Source organism: Plasmodium gonderi (genome assembly GCF_002157705.1).
Source record: "Plasmodium gonderi DNA, contig: Chr03, whole genome shotgun sequence".
Classification (NCBI taxonomy): Eukaryota; Apicomplexa; class Aconoidasida; order Haemosporida; family Plasmodiidae; genus Plasmodium; species Plasmodium gonderi.
This window is the reverse complement of record NW_021628927.1, coordinates 502811-516933: the sequence shown is the minus strand read 5'-3', so window position 1 is coordinate 516933 and position 14123 is coordinate 502811. Positions and strand designations below refer to the sequence as shown.

Genomic DNA, 14123 nt, shown 5'->3' with positions numbered 1-14123 from the left:
GTGATTCGTACGAATAAAAGTGAGAAAAAAAAAAAAAAAAAAAAAAAAAAAATTGCGGATAAGGGTTAGGTAAATCCCCATTTTTATCCTATAAATTATTTCACTTTTTTTGCATAATTAAAAATTCTGAGGGTTTACTGCTCTTGCTTATGCAGTATGAATTACCCCAAAAATTCAAAGGAAAAAAAAAAAAAAAAAAAAAAAAAAATAGCGTAATTTAAAAATTGACAAAAATTGGAAAAAAAAAAAAAAAAAAGAGTAAGAAGAGAACCTGTACCCTTTTCCTTATACGGCACCACAGGTCGAGAAAAGACTTATTATTATTATTATTTTTTTTTTTATCGCTCTCAATTTTGCCCTCAATTTTGCCCTCAATTTTACCCTCAATTTTGCCCTCAAATTTCATCTCACTTTGGCCCCAGACTTCCCTTTCACATTTCAAAAAATATAAAAAAACGAAATAAAAAGAAAAAAGTGTGAAATGAGGTACACATCCCATTATATGGAAGGTACGACAGAGCCGAAGTTGTCACGGGAGTGGGGGCTAGAAAACCATTCTTACGCACGCACATACACATGTATAAGTGTACGTATGTTTAATGTATACAAATTGGCACTCCTGATCACCCTCTCCCCATACAACCCCAATAATGCAGTGACGGAAGGGGCAAGAAACATCCCTTTCCTTGTCTCCTCTGATGTATCTGTAAAAAGTATGTTCTCACATATGTGTACGTTAAAAAGTTAACGCACTTGAGATGCCTCCCCACGCCCCTTTATTTCCATCTTCCTACATAATAAGATAACAACAAAAAAAAAAAAAAAAAAAAAAAAAAAAAAAAAGTAAAACAAAAAAAAGTAAAACAAAATAAAACAAAATAAAACGAAATAAACAAAATAAAACGAAATAAAACGAAATAAAACGAAATAAAACGAAATAAAACGAAATAAAACGAAATAAAACGAAATAAAACGAAATAAAACGAAATAAAACAAAATAAAACAAAATGAAACAAAACAATGTAAATGAATAAACACATGCACATATGTATAGTATGCATATATTATAATCAAATGATGGACGCCCAACGTGCCCGATATATGCACGTTCCTTCTGAGGAGGAGAAACCTCTTAGACTGACTTTCCCTTATTTGTTCTTTTTCTCATCCGTAGATTCGTCAAAATTTTTGTTCTTATTTTCATTGGACTTCAAATCCTTTTTGTCCCCCTCACTTGAGTCTATCTTCCCGCTATTTTCATCTTCCCCATTTTTCTTACTTTCCTGTCTCTTCATTTCGTTCACATTCTCTTTATTTTTCACATCTTTTTCATTTGAGAATTTTTTTGCAGATCCTTCTCCCATGGTTTCATTTTTTTTGGTACTTCCTTTGATCACTTCTTCTGGGTGTACTTCCTTTTCAGAAACGATTGCATGTTGTTCGTCAAATAATTCCGTCACATCATGTTCATAATTAAAATTATGAAATGGGGGTGAAGAAAGAGAGTTATTATTACCATATGAACGAAACTCTTTACTATTAAGGGGATCAAATTTTATATTATGATGATTCCCATATGCATTATTCAAAGCTTCTATATCTTCTATGTCATATTCATGTTCATTTTCAGTATGATAATCATAGTCTTCATCTTCTTCTTCCTCCTCTTCCTCTTCCTCCTCCATTACTTCCTCATCTTCATCTTCTGTGTTTGTTAAATGTCCCGCTCCCGATTTTGATCTTCCCAAACGAGCCATAATATCACGAAGTCCAAATTTTTCATGTTCGTTCATTCCATGTAAAAATGCAATATTTGAATCATTTCCCCCATGGAATGAATTATGATTAATCTGATCTGATGACAAATTGAAGATGTAATTGTCCTTTACAGGAATTATGTTTTGAGTTTCAAAAAATTCTCCATGAGATAAACTATCACCTAATAACTCGTTTCTCCAGAGTTCGTCTCCCATTTGAGCTCCATCGCTGATGCTGCTGATACTGCTGATACTGCTGATGCTACTGATACTGCCCATGCCACCACCATCCTCTGGGGTCGGGGAAACACGGACAATTTTTATGGAACTCTTGACCTCTCCATTCTTATTATTGAAATTCATAAAAAATGGATTCGCATTAGTGTTACTATTAATCATGTCTAGAATGGATAAACGTTTCACAAAATCGATTACGTTGAAATTGGCTTCTTCTGATTTCTCCAGTAGGATGACATTCCAGAGAATACACAAATGTGGGTTTTTATTTTTACTGATTTGTATAAGTGTACATTCAAATTCAATTAAATCATTTTTTTGTAAATTTTCCACATGAGATATTAACGAATCTGTAAATAATGCCCTGATGTCTGCCTTATCATATCGATATTCGGATGGATTCATTCTTATAAATAAAGAGTTACTATTGAAGAATCCTTCCTTAATCTGATGGAAAAATCCTCTCCATATTATTGTATATCCATCATACTTTTTTTTAAAGTTATGAATGCTATTGAATTTATTTCTTAATTGGGATTTGTGTCCACAATCTTCTAGGTAGTCTATCCAGCTAGCTGTTATGTATGGACCTTTGGCTAAATTGTCCAAATTAAAATTAGTCCATATTCTTATTATGTAAAAAAAAAATATTAAAAATATGAGTGATAAGAATAGAGCTAAATATTTAGCTGATATTATAATTGCACATTTGGGAAATTGAAATGTTAGTATTTGATTTTCTCTTTTTACTTGAAATAATTTCTCACATGATTTTTTTAAATTCTTTTCACAATATGGACAAGTGTATTTTTTTTGTTTAAATGTTAAGTATATCAAAGGTAATAAAAATATGGTAAAAAATGAAAGGAGAAGAAATAAAATAATTATTAAAATGTATACAAATGCTGGTGTGTATGCCTTTACTTCTGCGTACACATGCTTATTACAATAATCACAATTTAAAACTTCCTTTGTCTGCTTTACATCATACGAATTCCCATCTTCTTCATCATCTTCTGTTACACAAGTCCCGCAATATGTGTTATTATGTTCCTCTTTTATTGGAGTAAATTCCCCCTTAAAGGAACAATTCTCGTTATACACCATGTTGCTATCATGACATGTGCTTGCATCATTGTATGCATTATCATCAAAATCGTTTTGATTGTTATTCTCATTTGCCCTTAGTTCCTGCATTTCACTTATCTTGGTCTTCCCATTGCCACCATAATTTAGCATTTTGTGAGGGTGCACAAAGTCGAACGGAGGTATATAAAAATATAGGATGCGGATATGAAAAATGTCAACAAAGGTGAGAATAGCATGCAAATATACTCAAGCAGAGTTAGTCAAATTGGCAACAAAGACTTTACACACCCCAAAAAACATAAAAAAAAAAAAAAAAAAAAAATCCTATTTCTCAGTATACTCACAATTACCACAATATTTTATACACGTATGTGCAAGGGTACTTTCATGGGTACATAAAGAAATGCACATAGTGACGCGTGTGCATAACGCTTATCTGCATGAATAGTGTGTTCAGGTACATTCTTTCCGTTTCTGCGTTTTTGCTTTTTTATTTTATTGTTGGTTCGCGTGTTCATCCGTTAACGTGATCATCCGTTAACGTGATCATTTGTTCACTTGTTCATTTGTTCACTTGTTCATTTGTTCACTTGTTCATTTGTTCACTTGTTCATTTGCTCACTTGTTCATTTGCTCACTTGTTCATTTGCTCACTGGTTCATTTGCTCACTGGTTCATTTTTCTTTATTTTTTACGCCTCTCTTTTAAAACGTTCTTGCGTGCATATCCTTAAATGTGTTTTCCCTTGTGCGCCTTTTGCTTTTATTATTATTTTACCCTTTTTTCTTTTTAGTGTAAATTGTCAAATGCCATGCTATAAGAGTGTGAAAAAGGGAAAAACGAAAAAAAAAAAAAAAGTTAGCTGAAATGGGAAAATATCGAAATAAAAAAAAAGTTAAAAAAAAAAAAAAAAATGGCCAAAAAGTTATAAACGTAATAAAAAAAAAAAAAAAAAAAAAAAAAAAAAAAAAAAAAAAAAAAAAAAAAAAAAAAAAAAAAAAAAAAAAAAAAAAAAAAAAAAAAAAAAAAAAAAAAAAAAGGAAAAAAAAAAAAAAAAAAAAAAAAAAAAAGTTAGCTAAAAAAAAGGATAATATCAAAACAAAAAAAAAAAAAAAAATAAAATAAAATTAAAAAGGATTATACTAAAAATTGAACGAATTCGAAAACTTGGAAAATTCAGCTTTTTCAAACATATTAAACTGGAAACACGTTCACTAGTACAAGTTAGCTGCTAGGGGGAAAACTGTTACACATCGAAATGCCATATTTTAAAATTCTGAATTAATGTCTTAAGAAGAAACGCAAACGAATCAAGGTGGAGGTGTAAAAATTAGGGGAGAGAACAGAGGTGGAGACCATATTTATCTGAAATAAATAAAAATAAAGGCCATAAAAGGAAAAAAAAAAAAAAAAAAAAAAAGTGGCGATACATGCAAAATTTTAAATTTTAATTCCTAAAAGGCTGAAAAATGCCCCAACATAAGTTCCTTTTATATAAATGCAAAAAATAAAATAAAGTAAAAAAGATTGAGAACAGAAGAGCACGAGGTTATGTTAGCATTTTATCAATTTCGTTAAACAAGTGATATATATGTACATAAACCACTCATAATGTGTGTATCCATGAGTGCTCGTATATATATATATATATATATATATATATATATACGCACGAAATGGTTGACGTACCTTTGATTTGCCAATGTGTGCCCGTCGGCAATTCCCACTTTGCCACAGCTGTTGAATGGTCGAAGTGATCGTCAAACTGACCGAAGGAAAAATCCAGTGGAGTATGTAAAATGGGGCATAATATGTTGGCACCTCACTTCGTCCATTTTGTTATCTTCATATTTCTGTTTTCTTTTACTTTTATTTTCACACTACTCCTTTGTTACGGAGAGGAGGAAATTTTCGGGACTTCACCATTCTAACAATTTCGTGGCGTTCACGCTCCCCCCCCCAGAGGCAAAAAAAAAAAAAAAAAAAAAAAAAAAAGGGAAAAGAAATAGATGGATAGAGAAGGTACATCCCTGATATGCAAAACAGTATATAAATAATTTGGCTATTTTTTTTTTTATTTTCCCTTTTTTGCAACATTCCACATATGTTCGCATTTTCCCCTACATCTTACATGTTCCCTTGTCACTTTAAGCAAATTTCACGGAAAAGGAAAAAAATTTTTTTTTTTTTTTTTTTTTTTTTTTCGTTTTCCTCTTATTTCCTCTCTCCCCTCCCCCTAGAAGTGTATACACAGTTGCCTTCAGATTATCCCATAATTTGCAATAACAAATTAATAATAGTTTTCGAAGCTGCATGTAATAAGACGAAAGTGTATCAAGTGCTGAAAATACACTTCTTAGGCCATTGAAACACAATTTATGCACCTTTTATGTATAGTCTTTTAAGCTGTACTTTGAAAAAATATTTCAAAAAAGACAAACAAAAAGGGAATATATGGTAGAGAGACTTTACATATTATATTATAGTCTTTGTTAATTTTGTAAATTTGAAGGGTCTCAGAGTATTATTCTAAAATTTTGAGAAATATTTCTGAGAAGTAATTTTTCCGTATGCTACTTTTTGAGGAACTTAAACGAATGGTTACGTGTGCATAGCTATAACGCTCCTTTTTTTAAAACTGCATCAACAAGTGTGCTTAAGAGATAGAAATGGGATGCGAACAAAATTTACGTGTCACACAGAGGTGGTACATTTACACAAAAATAAAAAAATAAAAAAGGTAAAAAAAAATATATATACATATATACATATGTGAGACGTGCAATAGCTAAATATTTAAGTTTAGGTACGCTGGAATGTAATATGTATCGACATATTAACATTACGTAATAATGGAAAATTATCTTCGACCCGTTTTTTTTTTTTTTTTTTTTTTTTTTTATCTTCAATTTTTCTGAGAGTTCCCGATACCAGCAGGAAACATATTTCATATTAGCATAAAAAAAAGGAAAAAGAAGAAAAAAAAAAATAAGGAAATACACACATATATATATGCGTTTGTATATGTACTTGCATATGTTCTTGCATATGTTCTTGCATGTGTATTCATATATATATATACACACATTCGTGCATGCGCAATTTTGAAAAGGTTGACGAGAATTTGGCTGTACAAGAATTTCCCGTGCATGTTAATATTTTTTTTTTTCCGTTAAGTGCGTTCATGCATGTTTTAACTAGCTTTCGAGTTCTATTCGAACCTCTTGAGCTTCAATAAAGGAGCTGAAAAGAGGACATGTAAAGCATACGAACATCTGACGTGTTAATAGGACAAGTTATAAGCTCACAAAAAACATATGCATACACAAGCCCCGTCATAAATTAACATTCTTCAGCAATTTACTCCGAAACTGCAAAAAATGAGTGACGTTTTCGATAAGTTAAAGAAGCAGAGGTCAAAGGAATGCAAGGCAACGGATTTTTACGAGGTACGCCCAGACATATGAACACCTGTATATAAGCATGTTTATATGCATTCATATATGTATATATCCATGCATGTATTAATACATATCCATTTTGAGAATTCCATTTCTCCCACTTTTCATCTTCTATTTGCACATTTGAACAAACGGATTCAACGATTATATCAAAATATAAAGTGCATAACTGAGCTTGTTGTTACGTCCTCCAAAATGCCCCTTAACATGTGAGGGAAAAAATTTGCACCACACAATATTCTGTTCTAGTACACAGAGTTTTGAAGATCTATGTGGGTGTGCTTAGTTATGTTCCTTTCTTACCCGATATGTTTTAGTGTGTCTTTTTTTTTTTTTTTTTTTTTTTTTATCTTCATCTCTGTCCTCCCTAAAGCAATGTCTAATCTCCATAATCACGGCACTCACCCACGATGTGTATCTCCTCAGGTGAAAAATAAAAATGATGAGATTTACGAAGTAGTAGATGAAGAAGGATACCTTGAAAACAAGAATTCTTTGAAAGACTTCATTGTTGGAGGCAAGTTCTCGAATTATATTCACTAACCATTACATTTATGAAATTCATATATGAAATTCATTTGTGAAATTTATTTTGTGAAATTTATTTGTGAAATTTATTTCCCCATTTGACACTTTATCATGTGAATATTCCTTCTTTTTTTGTCTCCCCTCTCCCTCTTCTTCCCCTTACGTACGTATTCGCAGGTGATAAAGATTTCGACTCTAGCGATGATGTAGTAGTGGAAGATATAAATTATGCCATACTCAGGAAGAAGAGTAAGTAGAACCATTTCTCCCGTCTCAGTAATGCGTGAGCATTGCGTGTTCAGAAGTATGCATAACACATGCACATGCCTGTACGCTTACAGATGGGCAAATAAGGAAAAACAAAATGTAGAAAAATGTAGCAAAATGTAGAAAAATGTAGCAAAATGTAGAAAAATGTAGCAAAATGTAGAAAAATGTAGCAAAATGTAGAAAAATGTAGCAAAATGTAGAAAAATGTAGAAAAATGTAGCAAAATGTAGAAAAATGTAGAAAAATGTAGAAAAATGTAGAAAAATGTAGCAAAATAATAATAATGCAAAACTTTCCCTTATACCCATACACACACTTGCACGCATATCTCTCCACAGACGCTGAAAGAGAAGCTAAGGAAAAAAGGAACACGCCTATAGACGATTTCATTAGACAAAAGAAAATACAGAAGACATTCTCAACCGGTAAACTAAGCAAAGAAGAAATATCAAAAGCAAAAAACATCGAAAAATTGATGGATGCAAATTCATCCTCTAGTGGTAGCGAATTGGATAATTTTACAACTAAGAGGAAAACAAGAGATTCCTACGAAAAGGAATATAAGAACGAAAATAAATGTCACATTAGACGTATCATGGATAATAATGATAGGAGTAATGATAGGAGTAATGACAGGAGTAGTGTTAGGAGTACCTCGAATAACAATTTTGAAAATAGTTCAGTAAGAACGATCGAGAGAGATACCCCTCTGATGCATCACCTTACTTCAGGGAAATCTAGAGGTAGTTTAGTCACACATGAAGAAGAAAAGAAAAACAATTGCAATTTTTTTCTTCATTCAAAAGATTTTAATGATAGGATAAAAACGAAAGTGCAAACAGAAGATGAACATATTGAAGGGAGTGTAAAAGAGGACAAAAACAACCTCGATGAGGAATCAGTACAGGATAGAAACAAGAAGAGGAAAGTTACTCAATATGTTGAACATTGTGAAGACAAAGCGAGTGAAAATGTCCACAAAAGTTTTAACTACTTAAATGAAGCCAAACTGGAAAGTTTATCACACGCATGCAAAGTGGAAAAACACACGACCCTCAAACAAGGTGATTGTACGTACTCAGTTCGATCCAATTCGTCATTGCACCAGGATTTGTCGAACCAATCTAAACTCGTCGTTAAAATGGAAAGGATGAATGAGAAAAATTCAGAGGAGGAACTTCAAAATGACCATCGTGCAAGTGATTCACATCCACAAGAAACGTCTCCCCAAGGAATAAACCCGTTAGATGAATATATACAAATGGAGGATATTAAGCTAGATTATAATAAAGTGAAAACTGAAGATGGTGGAACAACATTTGAAGAAGAAGAAGAGGATGAGGAAGAAGAAAAAAAAAAACAAAGTCCCATAAGCACAAGTGGCTTAAAAAACAAAGCCCATGAACTCATAATAAACGACGAAACTGGATTTGTAAACGTGTATCTTTTCGACATATGCAAACATAGGAACAGTGTAATTCTATTTGGAAGAACATTAACAAAATTTAAAAAGTATAGAAGCATAAGTATATATTTAGAGGAAATGTACAGGTGTTACTATTTTCTTCTGTCGAAAAATATGGTGTATAAAAAAGATGGAATCGAAATAAAATATGGCCATAAGAATTACAACACTTGTATTATATCCGATTTCTTGGAGGAATTTAGAGCTATCAGAAAATATCATAACATTGATAGCATAAAATGTAAAATTGTAAAACGAAGAAATTTAAATTTAAAATCAAGTGAGGAAGATGTCTATGCCAAAGTCTATTACACATACAATTTTGATCCAATTAGTGATAAGTACAAATCTGGAAGAACATACATTGCTTTCTATTGTTGTAATGAAGATATCATTGAAAATTTTATAATTAAAAAAAATTTGAAATTACCTTGCTGGATTAAGGTAAAAGAATTGAAAATTAATATTTCCAATAATTTGACATACTGCTACTTTGATTCAATCACGAAAAATTGGAAGAATCTCTACCCAGTCGACAAGAAGTTAGAACTGAAGGCCCCTTCCCCACCTATGGGAAGCACAGGAAAAGGTACGAACAGAGGTAGCGATCCCATTGCAAGAACTGCGAATAATTCAAATCACGAAATGTGCAATAACGAATCTGGAAAGGAATCTATAAATATAGTCACCTCTCCAAACAATGGAACAGAGGAAGCACAGAAAAAAGGAGATATTGTTGGAAACAACAGTTTCATAGATCTAGATCTGAATAAGATTATCATTAAGGTGGTATCCTTGGTGAATGAAGAAAATCAGCACGAGGTGTTCAGCATCTGTAGCTTAGTAGACGCAGAAGGAGTAAAGTACATAAATTTTTGTGGTATTTCTGCCAAGGCAAGTAAAAAAACGATCAGTAATTACAATAAGAATAATGGGAAAGTATTTGATTCAGAAAAGAGTTTGCTAGAAGCATTTCTTCAAAAATTAAGAGCATTAGATGTAGATATGTACATAGGATATAACATTTTAAATTTCGATTTGGAATTCCTCATTCATAGATGCAATGTCCATAATTTGAATGCCGATTTTTTAAGTAGGAAAAAAAAATTAAAAAAAAACGACAAAATGAAAGTGAACAAGTTTAATGGAACCAACAGTACAGGTTCTATGTATAATATTATTCAAAATATTAAAGGAAGACTCATAGTAGATGTCTACATGTTGTGTAAGGATTTGATAAAACTTACAAGTTATAGTATGGATGAGATAATTGATAGTGTAAGGAACAAATTTCAAGACAAGAGTACCTCAGTCTCTTCTTCATCAGCTTCGAATGCAGTTTCTAACAAAACTATTTCAAATAATGGATCAAATGGCTCGAGTGGAGTGGGAACATCTACCGGTTCTTCTTCCTCTGCTACTGTGGGTAGGAGTAAAACAAACGGTCCAAACGTTTTCAAAGACTTTTCAGTAAATAACATAAATCTTCTAAATTGTAGTAATATTCATCTGTACGATGTGCAACAAATTTTAGAAAATCATCTGAATACATACATAAATAGTCAACTTTTCTGTATCCAAGAAATTTCAAATGTGTGCAAAGTACTGCAGATAATAGAAAAAACGAGAGATTTAACAAAACTTAGTGGATATATATGGATGAGAAGTTTGTTATGTTATACGAGCGAAAGAATAGAATACTTCTTACTTCACGAGTACAATAGGAAGAAGTTTATCACTCCTATGATTAAGAAAAGAACAAAGAAAATAGAAACTGAACAGAACAAAAATGTAGCTAAATATTTAGGTGGGTTGGTTCTAGACCCCATCTGTGGTTACTATGACACATTCGTTTTATATCTAGATTTTAATAGTTTATATCCTTCTATCATTATTGAGTATAATGTTTGTTTCAGCACACTGAAGTTGAAAAGTGTGGAAGAAAGAGAGGGATTCAGCGAGATCAATGAGATGAAGGGGCAGGATAGTGCAAATGAGCTGAACGTCAACAAGGGCGAAAATGTACTGAACAACGGGTCAGGCGATTTTGACGAGGTTAACAATTCAAATGAGTTAGTGGATCCAGATGATTCGACAGATGTAGGTGATGTTTCAAATGCTATATCATCTCCAAATGAAGAAATTCAAATTGAAGATTTTGACAGGAGAAAACCAGGAATTCTTCCTTCCATTCTGAAAAATTTAGTGGAAAAAAGAGCCTTTATTAAAAAGTTAATAGCAAATGAAAAAAATAAAGAGAAAAGGGAACTTCTTCTAATTCAATCTTTATCAATAAAGTTAATAAGCAACAGTATATATGGATGTTTAGGAAATACAAATAATAGATTCTATGCGAAACATATTGCTGCTTTTATCACACTTAAAGGAAGAAATTTACTTCAACATACAAAATTTAGGGTAGAAAAAGAATTCAACTTGAAAGTTATATATGGAGATACAGATTCTATTATGATAGATACAGGGATAAAAGCACATGGTATAAATAATTATAAAGAATCGTTTAGATTAGCCCATGTCATAAAAAATAGTATTAATAAAAATTACAGGAAATTGGAATTAGACTTGGAATGCATATTCAGCAAATTGCTTTTATTAAAAAAAAAAAAATATGCTTGTGCTAAGGTCATCGATGCAAATATGGAAAAGTGTGAATATGAAATGAAGGGAATCAACTTCATTAAGCGAGACTTTAGCAAAATTTCAAAGCTCATTGGAAATGAAGTTTTGAAGATAATCTTCAGCAGCAAGCATGCCCAAGCTACTCCTCATGGCCACGTGGAGAATGATTTGTCCGAGCAAATCCATGAGTACTTGCGTATGGTCAACCAGAGGATTCAGGCTGATGAGTAAGTTCTTTTCTCTTACCTGGAGGGAAAGTGCATGCCCTTTAATCGGTTTGCTTTTTCTTCTCACTCAGAAGGGAGGCAATTCAACTCACCCCACGTCCAAGCATCCCAATTCAACTCATCTCAATTCAACTCATCTCAATTCAACTCATCCCAATTCAACTCATCTCAATTCAACTCATCCCAATTCAACTCATCTCAATTCAACTCACCCCACTTCCAACCATCCCACTTCCACCTACAACTGCAGGTTCGACCTGGATTTTTTCGTGATAACGAAAAAGTTGACAAAGAATGTGAGCGAATACCAGGAGAAGAATTCCCTTGGGCACGCCCTAGTTGCAGAACGGATGATGAAGGAAGGATACAACATTAGTGTGAACAAAGAAATACAATACTGTGTATGCACAAGTGAAGACGCATGCAGATTTTATAACAAAAAAGTGAATGAAAAATTAAACAGCTCGTTGTGTTGCTTTAGTGTGAATGAAATACAAAAGCATAATTTGAAAATAGACAAGGATTACTATATTCGAAATCAAATTTTATCACCAATCAATCGATTATGTCAATATATAGAAGGAACAAGTGCAGAAAAGTTAGCCTCCTGTTTTAACATTTACGATGTGAGAGAAATAAAAACAGACATTCAAATTGAAGAGAATTATCAAGAAGCAAATGTATTATCACTACTAAACGAATCAGAAGAAAGATTTAAAGATATTCATTTGAAAGGATTTTTAATATGCTCAAATTGTTTGCATAATGTAAAACCAGCAATGTTCATAAAATATTTCAGATGCAACAATTGTGGTATTTATTTATCTATTGAACAGATAAGAAATTACATATTTTCCTTTATTCACCATTTATTTTCCACGTTTTATAAACAACTCTATGTATGCAACAGCTGCATGTTGAAAACGAGACGTATCTTTTTGAACGAACCCCAAAATTGTCCTAATATGAATTGTGAAAACCGTAAGGGCTCCTTAAAACCACTGATTTCGAAAAAGTACATTTACCTTATCTTGGAATATTTTCTCTATCTTTTGAAAGATAATTTGAGGGAAATCCCTGAAGTACTCATGCACGAGAAGGTGCGCAAGGTCCCCAGTAATGATGTGCAAAGTGGGAGCGGTCAGATGGATGTGGTTAAAACCAATGGAAGAAGCGATGGAACTGATAACCATAGGGAAAAAATCGACGAAACCAGTAAGATGAACCAGGAAGGTCAAAGTAGTAACTATCAATCTCATTCCCAAGGGAAGAACAGCTCAAATCACGTGCATGGTAACACACTGTATGCATCCGATGTTAATGTGTACGTTTCTATTGATGAGAAATTTAAAATGCACATATTTAAGGATCAAAAACCAGCGAAAAAAATCTTCAAAATAGAGGCGTATGATGATATATGCAATAACAAAGAACTAGGAGTAAGTATAACAAGAGGGTTACAAATGAAGTACCCAAACATATCAAACTTCCTCAAATACTTGAACCTTAAGAGCAACCTTTTTTGTATTAATTACAATGAAGAAAGAAACATTATTCGACAATCTGTGCAAGCCCTTGTAAAAAATAATGTGTATGCGCAAATCTATTTCGATAAAGTTTTCTCTGTTTTCCACCAACCAATGATCTACAAAATTGAGGAACTTTGACAAAAACAGAGTGCTCTTTCCCTGTCATCATCATCATCATCACAGGTGGACGAGGGGAAGGGGATCACACCATTGGACACTTTTACTGTATCATGTCATGCTTATTTGTTGGATCGTATATAAATACAAGTGTACCTTTAAAAGGTGCACCGTCTCCTCCTCCACACATACACACCCCATCGGATGTGTATAAAGTGTTAGAGCGACTAAATATGTTAATCAAGCGGTAATCATTCACACTGTGCAACGTCATTATTTATTTTTAACTTCCTATTTTATTATTACCTTACTATGTTATTTTTACCTTACTATGTTATTTTTACCTTACTATGTTATTTTTACCTTACTATGTTATTTTTACCTTACTATGTTATTTTTACCTTACTATGTTATTTTTACCTTACTATGTTATTTTTACCTTACTGTGTTATTTTTACCTTACTGTGTTATTTTTACCTTACTATGTTATTTTTACCTTACTATGTTATTTTTACCTTACTATGTTATTTTTACCTTACTATGTTATTTTTTCGTTGAGACTTCTCTGACATTTTTACACCACTTCGTTAACGCTTCCCAAACCAAAACCCGTGAACGGGAAAAAAAAAAAAAAAAAAATTAAACTTAAACTTATACTTAAACTAAAACTTATACTTAAACTAAAACTTAAACTAAAACAAAAATAATTAAAGGTGTGTAAAATATGCCATTCCGCTTATTGTTGAAAAAACAAAAAAAGAAAAACATAGCTTTATCTTTCACGTAGTGGAAAAGGGCTATTT

The 14123-nt window shown here is 32.1% G+C and overlaps 2 protein-coding genes across 2 annotated transcripts; one reads left to right on the top strand and one right to left on the bottom strand.

The window, feature by feature from the left end:
• Positions 1-1148: 1148 nt before the first annotated feature.
• Positions 1149-3233, bottom strand: PGO_031000 (hypothetical protein, conserved; the record flags this gene model as incomplete). Its single annotated transcript, XM_028686084.1, has 1 exon — positions 1149-3233. One exon carries the CDS (start codon positions 3231-3233, stop codon positions 1149-1151), a length of 2085 nt encoding a protein of 694 aa, XP_028541885.1.
• Positions 3234-6463: 3230 nt separating this feature from the next.
• Positions 6464-13341, top strand: PGO_030990 (DNA polymerase alpha; the record flags this gene model as incomplete). The annotated part of the gene is made up of 5 exons (XM_028686083.1): positions 6464-6532; positions 6971-7061; positions 7250-7321; positions 7681-11674; positions 11925-13341. The coding sequence occupies 5 exons, from the start codon at positions 6464-6466 to the stop codon at positions 13339-13341; spliced, it is 5643 nt and encodes a 1880-aa protein (XP_028541884.1).
• Between the last annotated feature and the right edge of the window lie 782 nt (positions 13342-14123).